Source organism: Panulirus ornatus, chromosome 12, assembly GCF_036320965.1.
Source record: "Panulirus ornatus isolate Po-2019 chromosome 12, ASM3632096v1, whole genome shotgun sequence".
Classification (NCBI taxonomy): Eukaryota; Metazoa; Arthropoda; class Malacostraca; order Decapoda; family Palinuridae; genus Panulirus; species Panulirus ornatus.
The window spans coordinates 28,136,019-28,150,380 of NC_092235.1; the positions used below are offsets into that span (position 1 = coordinate 28,136,019).

At 46.6% G+C, this 14,362-nt stretch overlaps 1 protein-coding gene and 2 long non-coding RNA genes across 3 annotated transcripts in view; 1 reads left to right on the forward strand and 2 right to left on the reverse strand.

The window, feature by feature from the left end:
* LOC139751970 (uncharacterized) overlaps nt 1–14,362 on the reverse strand; it is a 96,147-nt gene that overhangs the window by 19,208 nt on the left and 62,577 nt on the right. The window lies entirely within an intron of this gene.
* LOC139751964 (uncharacterized) overlaps nt 1–14,362 on the forward strand; it is a 71,249-nt gene that overhangs the window by 239 nt on the left and 56,648 nt on the right. The window contains exon 2 of the long non-coding RNA XR_011713454.1: nt 2,243–2,465. This is a non-coding gene — a long non-coding RNA (uncharacterized lncRNA). The remainder of the gene's footprint in view (nt 1–2,242; nt 2,466–14,362) is intronic.
* On the reverse strand, nt 5–8,257 carry LOC139751963 (uncharacterized). The gene is made up of 4 exons (XM_071667707.1): nt 8,127–8,257; nt 4,100–6,622; nt 3,589–3,726; nt 5–1,374 (listed from the first exon to the last, which is right to left on the reverse strand). The coding sequence occupies exons 1-4, from the start codon at nt 8,136–8,138 to the stop codon at nt 613–615; spliced, it is 3,435 nt and encodes a 1,144-aa protein (XP_071523808.1). The 5' UTR covers nt 8,139–8,257; the 3' UTR covers nt 5–612.

Below are 14,362 nucleotides of genomic sequence, written 5' to 3' on the forward strand. Positions count from 1 at the left end.
TTATTTGAATTATTTATTTATTTATACAGCTAATATTAAAAACATGTACACGGTATATTGGCAACATCAACAGAAACATGAGTTAGTGATATTTGCTATGAACAATCTCTTTACACAGACACATTATAAACTTTCTCCAGGTGTTACATGTAACAAACAACGTAACACAACGTATGTACAAATTAACACAAGACACCAAGACGTATGTAGTATTGGTGTCAGAACGTCACTGTCACACTTAAAATACAAGACACATTAAGACTAGTTAGCAATTGTGTTCAGCGTCGCTTTGGGAGAAGGATAACTAGTGCGCTGGTAGCACCTGGAGTGTCATGGGTCAGTCTCGGTAACTCAGGGTTGGTGCTGACGGTGGCCTCTGAGGTGCTGTCCAGAACACCTCAGATGTTAGTGTAGGTTTTTCTGTCCGGACGCCAGCCATTCATGTGGTAGGAGGTGACCAGGAGGTTACCAGTGTGTTATAAGGGTGGCAGCTTAGATGCTGCTGTCACCTGCGTGGTATAAAGGATGGAAACTCAGGTGCTGTTATTACTACAGTGGTATAAGGTGTGACACCGTAGGTGCTGTTATCACAGTGGTATAAGGGATGGCACCTTACGTACTGTTGCTACCAGAGGGAGTTGACTGTGGGGCCCAGGTACTGGCCAGCCCCAACACCCTCATTCTGTGGGTACTGACCCCTATCAACACCTCCATTCGGTGAGTTTTGTCCCCCATTCTGTGGGTACTGCCTACCTCCAACACCCGTATTCTGTGGGAACTGTCCACCACCTCCGTTCTGTGGATATTGTCTAGGTCTGCTATTCTGTGGGTACTGTCCAGCCCCATCATTTTGTGGATACTGTCCATTCCCATAATTTTGTGGATACTGTCCAGCCTCACCATTATGTGGGTACTGTCCAGCCCTACCATTCTGTGGGTACTGTCCAGCCCCACCACTCTGTGGATACTGTTCAGGCCCGCCGTTCTGTGATACTGTCCGGTTCCACCATTCTGTGGGTACTGTCCAGCCCTACCATTTTGTAGATACTGTTCAGGCCCGCCATTCTGTGGGTACTGTCCGGTTCCACCATTCTGTGGGTATTGTCCAGCCCCACCATTCTGTGTGTACTGTCCGGCTTCAACACTCTGTGGGTACTGTTCAGGCCCACCATTCTGTGGGTACTGTCCAGCTCCACCATTCCGTGGGTACTGTCCGGTTCCACCATTCTGTTGGTACTGTCCGTTTCCACCATTGTGTGGGTACTGTCCACCCCCGCCATTCTGTGGATACTGTTTACCACCATTGTTAACAGACTCTTGATACTCCACGTCAGACCAGAAGCCAGTGTCATGGTCGGCCCGGTACTGAACCACCTGAAATATGGACACAGTTGAATGTACATAGATGGACATCCAGCTAATAGGGTATAGATGCTATATATATATATATATATATATATATATATATATATATATATATATATATATGGCTGAAGTAACAGCCAACCTGTAATGGATCATTATGTACTGACAGTTCATTCAATAGAAGCACAGTACCTCTTTAGAAATCTATCAGTACGATCCATGTATAAGCAGGAACAAAGATTAGTTAATAAGATGTTTCGCCTAGTCTAGCCTTGCCCAAAACCTGCTTAGCCTCGCATGATATACCCATACTATTATATACCCTATGATCTACCTATCCTATTGTATATCCTATAATCCACCTGTCCTCTCACTTACCGTCAAATCTCATATGATCCGTCTAATGTATAATATAGACATTAATACTTTTTTGTAAAATTTTGTTTGAGATAATCATTATTTTTCTTGGGGCTAACTTGTTATTGGAAATACCCACTTTTCAGTTACCAAGGAACAAATTTATTATTCATTGGGAAAAAAGAAAGGAAAATATTTATTTTCAACGAGTCAAGGGTAGTGGTGTTCCGCTCTGCTGGCCACTAATTCCACGTCTAAGAATATTGTAGCATTGTTCTCAAAGATTTTTCCATACATATATGTAAGTTGTAATCAGTATCTATTTGTAATCAGTAACATTTCAAGTGTTTATTTCATTCTATGCTTATTCTTTAAAAAGATTTTTATTGCAATATTAACAAAAGTTTTGTTTGGTTCTCACATGTCAGTCAGCGGCTCACTCCGCCTCCATTTTTACGTGTCAAGGTGCAATACGTTATGTCCCGTTCTTTAATTAAATTCCCGTCACTTGTCACTTCAGGTGATCGGTGTTGGGAGGTTGTAGCGTGACAAATTTGTGCAGTTTCCACGGCAGTGTCTTACATGAGAGAGAAGTGCGTCGGTCACAAGATGACTTGATTTTATTGTGTTAAATGAAGAGGAGAAACTGGACCACAACGATGCTGCGTGCCACGTCGATTTTTTGAAAGTGAATTTCTTCGGTTAGAATTACCTCGCATCGGTCATCAACCCATCTATATAAGGTAAGACACGCTTCAGAAAGCCTAGCCTAGCCTAGCCTTGATATATTTAACAAGTTATGATAATCATATCTTGTAGGGAATTTGTGATGTTTAGCACAAGCTTTCCATGCTTCTAGGCCTTTCTACTCTGAGTGGTTGGCTAGGATTCCTGGATGGGGAGAGGCAGTGCATGAATATATTTGAAAGCAACTGCCTTCTCAGAAACTTTACATTTCGAATGTCGTATGTATTTTATCTTTATTGAAGAGTCGGGTGGCGCAAGGACAAGGAGTTAAGGATTTGGTAGTGGAACAGTTTACGAAGGAACCAGGTCATGTATAGGCTTTGGCTCTGTACATATCCCTTCCGCAAGTTAAATATTGATGATAGAAATGATGAATATATAGCCGATAAATACAAACGTGTGTGTAATGCCTATAATAATTATTATTGTAAGTCATAAACATTTACGTCATATTAGGTTGATTGAATTACATTAAACGATACTGTGTTACGTTACCTTCGTAACTCGTCTTACATTTATTTATTGAGGAATCAAACGCAGAAATTTTTCTTACCAGTTTACCTGTAGCACAGGGCGGGATGTTGATTTCGAGAGCTTATCACCTTATGCAAATATTATCACATATCCTTTGATGTGATCATTGGTGTAGTTTGTAATGGGAAAGATCCTGTCTTGAAATTTATATCTGAATACGACCTGTAATTGTAGGACCATAATACAAGATGGTGTTCGTCTTGTTTGTGGGAGTAAGAGTTATATATCCTTTTTCATCAGATAATTTGCGTCTTAATGATATGCAGAGATACAAAAGGTAATTGTATGATGGTTAGTTTGACTGGTCCCAGTTCATGAAATATAAGATAATTTCCGCAACGAAACAAACTTTCCATACCAGATTTTAGATTGTATTGAAAGGGCATTATGATCTGTTATGAATAAAATTCATAACGTGACCAATTGAGGCTCATCTATTGCAACCTACGGCTGAAAACCTCACTTATCCGACTCACAACCTCTCGGTTGTTGTGTTATAACCTCCACACTGACCTCAAACCTCCTGTTAAAATGAGAACACCACCTGGGTGATGTGTGGGCCAACCCCACACTCCGGGAACCCACCTGCCGACGACCGTCCGGTAGCAAGACGTGGTAGCGGCCGTTCACTACCTTCCCGTCGCTCTGCTCCTCCTGGCCGTAGTCGGCGCCGTGCTTGGGATCCTGGACATTGTAGGAGAAGCTGTAGGGCACCCCTGGCTCCTGCGGGAGGGGGCAAGACACAACATACGAGGTTAGGTTAGGTTTAATGGCTGCCCTACGACCTACCTGGTTCAAGGACCTCGCGGACTGGACACCAGGGTAGCCCCATTACTAGGGCCTTCCCAGAGGACTAGCTGCCGGGACCTGGTGTCCGGCTGAGAAAGTAGTCCCTCGGTCATATAGAAACATTATTCCCTGAAAACACTTGGTTAGAGTCACCTTCAGGATGTACGTAGGTGTGTAAACATATACAACCTGGACAAAGTGTGCAATATATCTTACTGAACCACAGAAGAGTAAGCGGAACCAGCTGCTTCCAGCACTGGCCTCAGGTTACGCTACACACACACACACACAACAGGTCTTGCCTTACCTTCTCATACGGAGGTTTCTTGTTACTTTGTCCATAAGTCTGTGTTGGCCCTCGTTGATCAGGCGTTCCACGGCTTTGCTGGGGTTCCTGAGTTCCACCCTGTGGGCCATAATCTTGCTGGGGGCCCTGGCCTTGGCCTGTTGAGTCATAGCCTTGCTGGGGGCTCTGGCCTTGGCCTGTTGAGTCATAGCCTTGCTGGGGGCCCTGGCCTTGGCCTGTTGAGTCATAGCCTTGCTGGGGGCCCTGGCCTTGGCCTGTTGAGTCATAGACTTGCTGGGGGCCCTGGCCTTGGCCTGTTGAGTCATAGACTTGCTGGGGGCTCTGGCCTTGGCCTGTTGAGTCATAGCCTTGCTTGGGGCTCTGGCCTTGGCCTGTTGAGTCATATCCTTGCTGAGGGCCCCGGCCTTGGCCTATTGAGTCATAGCCTTGCTGGAGGCCTTGGTCTGGTGAGCCATAGCCTTGCTGGAGGCCCTGACCTTGGTCTGGTGAGCCAAATCCTTGTTGGGGGCCCTGACCTTGGTCTGGTGAGCCAAATCCTTGTTGGGGGCCCTGGCCTTGGTCTGGTGAGCCATAGCTTTGCTGGGGGCCCTGGCCTTGTCCTATTGAGTCATAGCTTTGCTGGAGGTCTTGATCTGGTGAGTCATAGCCTTGCAGGGGGCCCTGGCCTGTTGAATCATAGCCTTGCTGGGGGCCCAGGACTTGGTCTGGTGAGTCATACCCTTGCAGGGGGCCCTGGCCTTGGTCTGGTGAGCCGTAGCCTCGCTGGGGGCCCTGGCCTAGGCCTATTGAGTCATAGCCTTGCTGGGGGCCCTGGCCTAGGCCTATTGAGTCATAGCCTTGCTGGAGGCCTTGGTCTGGTGAATCATAGCCTTGCAGGGGGCCCTGGCCTTGGTCTGATGAGTCATATACTTGCAGGGGGCCCTGGCCTGTTGAGTCATATCCTTGCTGGGGGCCCAGGACTTGGTCTAGTGAGTCATACCCTTGCAGGGGGCCCTGGCCTTGGTCTGGTGAGCCATAACCTTGCTTGGGGCCCTGTCCTTGGTCTGTTGAGTCATAGCCTTGCTGGAGGCCTTGGTCTGGTGAGTCATAGCCTTGCAGGGGGCCCTGGCCTTGGTCTGTTGATTCATAGCCTTGCTGGGGGCCCTGGCCTTGGTCTGGTGAGCCATAGCCTTGCTGGGGGCCCTGGCCTTGGTCTGGTGAGCCATAGCCTTGCTGGGGGCCCTGGCCTTGGTCTGGTGAGCCATAGCCTTGCTGGGGGCCCTGGTCTTGGCTTATTGAGTCATAGCCTTGCTGGAGGCCTTGATCTGGTGAGTCATAACCTTGCAGAGGGCCCTGGCCTTGGTCTATTGAGTCATAGCCTTGCAGGGGGCCCTGGCCTTGGTCTGGTGAGTCATAGCCTTGCAGGAGGCCCTGGCCTTGGTCTGGTGAGTCATAGCCTTGCAGGGGACCCTGACCTTGGTCTATTGAGTCATACCCTTGCAGGGGGCCCTGGCCTTGGCTTATTGAGTCATAGCCTTGCAGGGGGCCCTGGCCTTGGTCTGGTGAGTCATAGCCTTGCTGAGGGCCTTGACCTTGGTCTGGTGAGTCATAGCCTTGCTGAGGGCCTTGGCCTTGGTCTGGTGAGTCATAGCCTTGCTGAGGGCCTTGGCCTTGGTCTGGTGAGTCATAGCCTTGCTGAGGGCCTTGGCCTTGGTCTGGTGAGTCATAGCCTTGCTGAGGGCCTTGGCCTTGGTCTGGTGAGTCATAGCCTTGCTGAGGGCCTTGGCCTTGGTCTGGTGAGTCATAGCCTTGCTGAGGGCCTTGACCTTGGTGTGACGTGCCATATCCTTCCTGGGGGACCTGAGTTTGACCTGGCGAGTAATATTCTTGTTGGTGTCCCTGAGTTTGATCTAGTGAGCCATAGTCTTGCTGGGGTCCCTCTCCTTGCCCTGGTGAATCATATCCTTGCTGGGGTCCCTGAGACTGACCTGGTGAGCCGTATCCTTGCCGGGGTTCTCGAGTAAGACCTGATGAATCATATCCTTGCCGGGGTTCTCGAGTCAGACCTGGTGAATCATATCCTTGCTGGGGTTCTTGGGCTGGTGAGCCGTGTTCTTGCGGGAGTGTCTGGTCTGAGGAACCATATCCTTCTTGGGGTCTTTGAGTGGGATCATGATGACCTTGATGTGGTGTTTGGACAGGGATGGGTCGGCTATAACTCTGTTGAGTCTCCTGGACTTGTTGTTGTAGCTCGTTAAGTGGTTGAGATTGTAGGGTTTGGTCTGGGAGACTGGGCCCATCTTGCTGCTGGTGGTCTGGGTTCGAGACCCCGTGTGGTTCCTGGGACGGGGTTGGTGGGTCCTCCTGGGTTTCATTCAGTGGTTCATAGTACAGCTGTTGGACTGTGTCTGGCTCTTGGAGGTCCTGGCCTTTGTACTCTTCTGTCGGAGCAGCTTCGTCAGCTGCTGGAGCACTTTCGTCAGCTGCCGGTGCAGCTTCGTCAGCACCTGAGGCAGCCAGCAGCAAGGTCACCAGGAATATGCTCTAGAAGGCAAAAGAAAATATACATTAACAGAAGGACATTCAAGACTGTGATACATTAACAGAAGGACATTCAAGACTGTGATACATTAACAGAAGGACATTCGAGACTGTGATACATTAACAGAAGGACATTCAAGACTGTGATACATTAACAGAAGGACATTCGAGACTGTGATACATTAACAGAAGGACATTCGAGACTGTGATACATTAACAGAAGGACATTCGAGACTGTGATACATTAACAGAAGGACATTCGAGACTGTGATACATTAACAGAAGGACATTCGAGACTGTGATACATTAACAGAAGGACATTCGAGACTGTGATACATTAACAGAAGGACATTCGAGACTGTGATACATTAACAGAAGGACATTCGAGACTGTGATACATTAACAGAAGGACATTCGAGACTGTGATACATTAACAGAAGGACATTCGAGACTGTGATACATTAACAGAAGGACATTCGAGACTGTGATACATTAACAGAAGGACATTCGAGACTGTGATACATTAACAGAAGGACATTCGAGACTGTGATACATTAACAGAAGGACATTCGAGACTGTGATACATTAACAGAAGGACATTCGAGACTGTGATACATTAACAGAAGGACATTCGAGACTGTGATACATTAACAGAAGGACATTCGAGACTGTGATACATTAACAGAAGGACATTCGAGACTGTGATACATTAACAGAAGAACATTCAAGACTTGTTCTTCAGAACAGAAAACAGTAAACAATTGCATTGTTTCTCCCTCTTGCTACATCGGATGTAAACCTTTGAACACCGGTACGTGTGAATTGTTAAGTGTGCTTACAAACTGTAGAAACACAAAGTTCAGTGATCACGGCGTTGATATGGTATGTTCAATGTAAAAAAAGATGACCGCGTTTCCTAGAGTTAACAGCTTACAACGACAGCATATCATGTTAGTGGGCGACCCGACTTAGTACCTCGTCAGATGTAAACAAAGGTGACACATCAGCTGTGTTGCTCGTTGAGTGTAGACGTTCACCGGCGACTTTGGTGCATGACTTCATGAAGGTGTTGGTATACAGTGGCTCAGCCATGAACGGTAGCGGCTTCAAGTTGGTCCAAACTCATCAGTAACAACCAGTGAATCAGTTTATGATCAGAATATGTTGGATATGTGTGTGTGTGTGTGTGTGTGTGTGTATTGCCTTGGATGATCGAGGTATGTAGGCGCATGATCACAAGTGCTGTTGTTACTGGAGCCACCAATCACGTCCACTACTAGTTAGGATGTAGATTCCTAGCTGTGGTAAAAGTGGCCACATGCATATAAGTGGCTTTATACCTCTGGCCACACCTGGAAGTGGCCACGTACAAGTGACCTGCCAACATACTTGCAAGTGGCCACATGTATTTGGCCATACACCTGTCTACACACCTGTAAGTGGCCACATATTTCAATGCCAGGTGGTTGGTATGTTGAGGGAAGACGAGACACCTGGAAACACTTACCATATTAAACATGACGCCCTACTATAGGTGTCAGACCCTACCAGTGTCGAGCGTAAAGACCACACTGGTATCAACACTTCATAACACAGCAGACACCACCCAACTGGTAGATCTATTCCCCACGGCAGAACCTGTGCACTGACGCCCCGCTACCTCGCTCTCAATTATTTATATGCGCTGCTCATCCCGGCATTTCTCCCTTGGGGGGAGGGGGTGCTTGCTTCAAGCCTGGGAAGAAAACAAAACATTATGGCGGTTGTTCGGTCAGGGAAGAATGTATGTATGTACGTACATGAGCTGAGATGCCATTCTCTCGTGTTTGTTTGCGAATGAACAGTTTCCAGAGACAGATTATGAGTTTAGGAATCATTTAGGAATTAGTTAAGGCGGACTACATATCATTGTTATTATTATTATTATTATCATTATTATTATTATTATTATTATTATTATTATTATTATTATTATTATTATTATCGTTATTATTATTATTGTCATCATCATCATCATCATTATTATTATTATTATTATTATTATCATCATCATCATCATCATCATCATTATTATTATTATTATTATTATTATTATTATTATTGTTATTATGATTACTAGTTGTTATGTACATAAATATGGTCTTCCTTGTGTTATGGTGTCGTGTTAGCACCTCATGCTTGGGATACCTTCACATAACGTAAGGGCGACGTAGATCATCACTTTCCCTGGTGGCGGGGCTCGCCAGGTCGACGTGGTCGCTCTGGTGCGCCCAGCATGGCGGCCGGCCGGCTAAGAATTCCTGAAATTCTTCCAGGAAGTCGTTCCAACCCGCTTGTTATGATGGCAATGATTCGACACATCTCAGGAACAGGTTATAAGACTCGTCCATCCACATATCCAACTGTGTTCTTGCTGATTGATTGATGTTTTAGATAAAATATTTTCTGTTATGTATTAGAACACATTTTTTTTTTTTTATTTTGGTTTTTCATTAGATTTCTTATCATCGGGATCTATTTATTTGGGAGAATGAAAGGCGTGCAAAGGATAGAATGAGTTAGATCGTTGTGGTATATGGGGAGCGACTTGCTGTCGATGTGCTGAACCTGGACTCATAGAACGGTCTGAATCATGGGTTAGTGTCTTGGTTGTGGATGGTAGGCTCTAGTTCAGTATATCATCGTGACAACCACATGGTTGATGTATGGACATGAAACCACGACTTCTTACCGACACAGAGTTGGGGAAGACAGTTAGATACAGATTATTATTATTTTTATTATTATTAGTAGTAGTACTAGTAATATTATAGAACTGTATGCAAGATGAAACTATAATAATGTAGAGAAATCACAAGCGAAAATGAGTAGCTTATGATTTATGTGTCAGCTGGGTAAATGAATTCGGTGTCAGCTGGCTACATGAGTACGGTGTCAGCTGGGCACGAGTTCTGTGTCGGTTGGATTCTTGAGTATACATATTTGATAACTGTTTCCAGTGGCTCAGGGAAACACATATATATGTAGTTCAGCATTGTTGAGTCCACCAGAGTACTACATAAGTACTGAGTACATAATTACGAAGTGCTTCAGAGTAGTACAGCATTACTGAGAATGGTGTAGTACAGCATTACTGAGTGAACTTTTAATGATGGAAAAGGAATTAAGGTAATTGTGTTTCCTGAGGAAGTGTGTGATGAGGATTTGGACGCACTAGGTTAGAATATAAAGTGTGGGGCAGCATCATGGGAATGTATCTGTTGTTATTGTTGTTGTTGTTGTTGGATAAACAACTTTCATTGTAAGGAAAACATTTGAGAGATGCATTGCCACTCGGCCCACAGCTCGGCTTATGAAAAACGTAAACACTGGAAAGCGTGACAGGCATATTGTTGGCTCTGACGTGGTTACACCAGCTGTCATGCTCTGCATGGCCTCATGCTCTGACGTGGTTACACCAGCTGTCATGCTCTGCATGGCCTCATGCTCTGACGTGGTTACACCAGCTGTCATGCTCTGCATGGCCTCATGCTCTGGGCTACGAGCGTCTGCCTAGCCTCATGCTCTTGTAGGGGGGGGGGGGGTCTGCTTAGCCTCATGCTCTGGGGGGTCTGCTTAGCCTCATGCTCTGGGGGGTCTGCTTAGCCTCATGCTCTGGGGGGTCTACTTAGCCTCATGCTCCTGTAAAGGGTGTTGGTCCATAACCTTAACTCCTCTTGTAATGGTCAAGACAAAGGGGGGGGGGGACCATGAGTAATAACTGGTTTATTGGTCAGTACAGAGTAGTTAGTAGGAGAAGCACATCATATCCTGGGTCTTGTGGTGCACCTGCAGGAGATGTGGCATGCCAGGGTCCCGAGGTCGTGCAGCAGGCAGGAGGGAGGGAGGGACACTGAGGTCTCTCGTGGGTTTGCTTCCTGTGCGGCAAGATGGGTCTCGCCGGAGGTTCAGTCGTTGAGAAACTGTGCGTCGTTGGCCGGTGGCTGGAGCAGGGATGGAAGAAGGATCGAGGGAGACGAGGCTGTAGTAGAGAATTGATGAACCATAACGAGGCAAGAGACACATGGTGGACGTGTCCAGACTTCGGTAGTGATGAACTGGTCGACTGACTCAGTGTTGTACGGGCGTTTAAGCAGCGAGTTAGGTCGACCACGCCGGTAGTGTTGTGTGTGGATGTGGTCGTTAGGTCGTTACGGTGGTTCCCTGAAGGACTTTTGATTGGCGGGAGGCCGACGTGGTTGGACCGCCCCTTGTCCAGGTCGGGGTCGATACCTGACCTTTGACCCACCTTGGGTCACAGGTCGTAGGAAGTTATCGTCGGATGTATGATGAGATCAGGACCGGACCAGTGGTGGCCGTGAGGGGCCACCTCACAACGTCACGTCTCCGTCACAACAGACGGTGGTAGTGTCCGTTGGTCGGTTGTCTGGGTTGTAGCACTACCAACTACCAGGGTTATGAAGGCTTCGGCAGTCAAACTACATCCATCAACCGAATTTCCCCACAACACCTGGCGAAGGATGATCCTGTGGCCACATGTATACGTACTCACTATGTTCATGATCCACATCTGTGTCTGTGACGCTACAGAAGGAAATGTTTTCTCAAGACGTTAGAATGTGTGTATATATATATATATATATATATATATATATATATATATATATATATATATATATATATATATATGTATATATATATATATATCCCTGGGGATAGGGGAGAAAGAATACTTCCCACGTATTCCCTGCGTGTCGTAGAAGGCGACTAAAAGGGAAGGGAGCGGGGGGCTGGAAATCCTCCCCTCTCGTTTTCTTTTTTTTTTTTTTCTTTTTTTTTTTTTTTAATTTTCCAAAAGAGGGAACAGAGAAGAGGGCCAGGTGAGGAAGTTCCCTCAAAGGCCCAGTCCTCTGTTCTTAACGCTACCTCGCTATCGCGGGAAATGGCGAATAGTATAAAATATATATATATATATATATATATATATATATATATATATATATATATATATATATATATATATATATATATGTGTGTGTGTGTGTGTGTGTGTGAGCTCGCAATACTGCATTCAGATCTGTTAACGAGGGAAAAATGAAATGATAACACATCTGGCATCGATTAATGACAGAAAACAGGGAACTTCCGAGCCGTTTTCTCCATTGGTGACGTAGTCAGGCATGACAGACAGAATGTGCAAATTGTCTGCACACGGTGGAGACCAGCTATATGTCTCCCCCACCATCACCACAACTTTCTAAAGCGGTGTAGAAACTGTCTGTAATATGATTATGTTGAGTAATTTCACCTCAGTGTGTCCCACATGTTTTATCCCAGAAATATATCACCAGTTTGTACCGAACATGAGTGTATCATGACACCCAAAGCTCATGAATATACTCTCGTATACGTAGGTACACATATACTCATAGAGTATACATAGGTACCCATAAACTCAACGATTCTACGTATACATATCTGATTTATGTATGTTTATCAGGATTTGAATGATAACTTCTCTACAGCGACTGTATTCCGTCTTACATAACACAAGGTTCATGAGTGGTCCGCCCTATTGGTCATGTCTTCGTACTGATGGATTACGTTATCAAATGTGATGTTCACTTGTTACTCCCGAGTCTCACTCACTTCCATCATCCATTCACCCACCATGCTGACTCACATCAATATTCAGTGACTCAACTCTATTCGTGAGCGGACCACACCACTACACTGTACCTGCGGACCACACCACTACAATGTACCTGCGGACCACACCACTACAATGTACCTGCGGACCACACCACTACAATGTACCTGCGGACCACACCACTACACTGTACCTGCGGACCACACCACTACAATGTACCTGCGGACCACACCACTACAATGTACCTGCGGACCACACCACTACAATGTACCTGCGGACCACACCACTACACTGTACCTGCGGACCACACCACTACAATGTACCTGCGGACCACACCACTACAATGTACCTGCGGACCACACCACTACAATGTACCTGCGGACCACACCACTACAATGTACCTGCGGACCACACCACTACAATGTACCTGCGGACCACACCACTACAATGTACCTGCGGACCACACCACTACAATGTACCTGCGGACCACACCACTACACTGTACCTGCGGACCACACCACTACAATGTACCTGCGGACCACACCACTACACTGTACCTGCGGACCACACCACTACAATGTACCTGCGGACCACACCACTACAATGTACCTGCGGACCACACCACTACAATGTACCTGCGGACCACACCACTACACTGTACCTGCGGACCACACCACTACAATGTACCTGCGGACCACACCACTACACTGTACCTGCGGACCACACCACTACACTGTACCTGCGGACCACACCACTACACTGTACCTGCGGACCACATCACTACACTGTACCTGCGGACCACAGCGTTACTCAGCAGGTTTTCATCAGTATGTATACATTTTTCGAAGCATCATCTGCCAGGCGTCACCTACATGCAAGTCATGTTGACATTAACTGATGTTGTGGCCACCAAGCTGAAGTTTTTCCCATGATCTGTAGTTGTTGCCATCTGCTGAAGTTGTCATGAACTGAGTTGTTGCCATCTGCTGGTTGCATCTGCTGAAGTTGGTGCCATCTGAAGTTGTCATGAGCTGAGTTGTTGCCATCTGCTGAATTTATTTTCATGTGAAGAGAAACACCGTAGAGGGTGTACATAATGCAGGGTGTACTGTGGAGGGTGTACATAATGCAGGGTGTACTGTGGAGGGTGTACATAATGCAGGGTGTACTGTGGAGGGTATACATAATGCAGGGTGTACTGTGGAGGGTGTACTGTAGAGGGTGTACATAATGCAGGGTGTACTGTGGAGGGTGTACATAATGCAGGGTGTACTGTGGAGGGTGTACTGTAGAGGGTGTACATAATGCAGGGTGTACTGTGGAGGGTGTACATAATGCAGGGTGTACTGTGGAGGGTATACATAATGCAGGTGGAACGTGTACACTTCACACTGTGTGTCAGCCATCTTGGTGTACCTACCCACCTTACACGGCTGCCAACACTGTGTATTGTGTTCTCCAGGCAGGCCTACCAACATTGTTGTCTTCCCATCAGTCAGGCCTATCAACACTGTTGTCTTCCCATCAGTCAGGCCTACCAACACTGTTGTCTTCCCATCAGTCAGGCCTACCAAAACTGTTGTCTTCCCATCAGTCAGGCCTACCAGCACTGTTGTCTTCCCATCAGTCAGGCCTACCAACACCTGTCTTCCCATCAGTTAGGCCTACCAGCACTGTTGTCTTCCCATCAGTCAGGCCTACCAACACCTGTCCTCCCATCAGTCAGACCTACCAACACCTGTCTTCCCATCAGTCAGGCCTACCAACACTGTTGTCTTCCCATCAGTCAGGCCTACCAACACTGTTGTCTTCCCATCAGTCAGGCCTACCAACACTGTTTTCTTCCCATCAGTCAGGCCTACCAACACTGCTGTCTTCCCATCAGGCAGGGCTGCCAGTTGTATGTGGTTTCAGTGAGGATATTTCCCCGCAGGCAGATGAAGGTCACGAGCAGATATGATTACGTTATCACGAGAGCAGAGGTCATCATTGTACACTGACCATAATACCTGACCCAAGATAACGTGGCTGTGTTGTCGTTAGTGTAGCTGAGGTTGTGGAGGTGGGCGGGAGATTAGCTGAGGTTGTGGTGG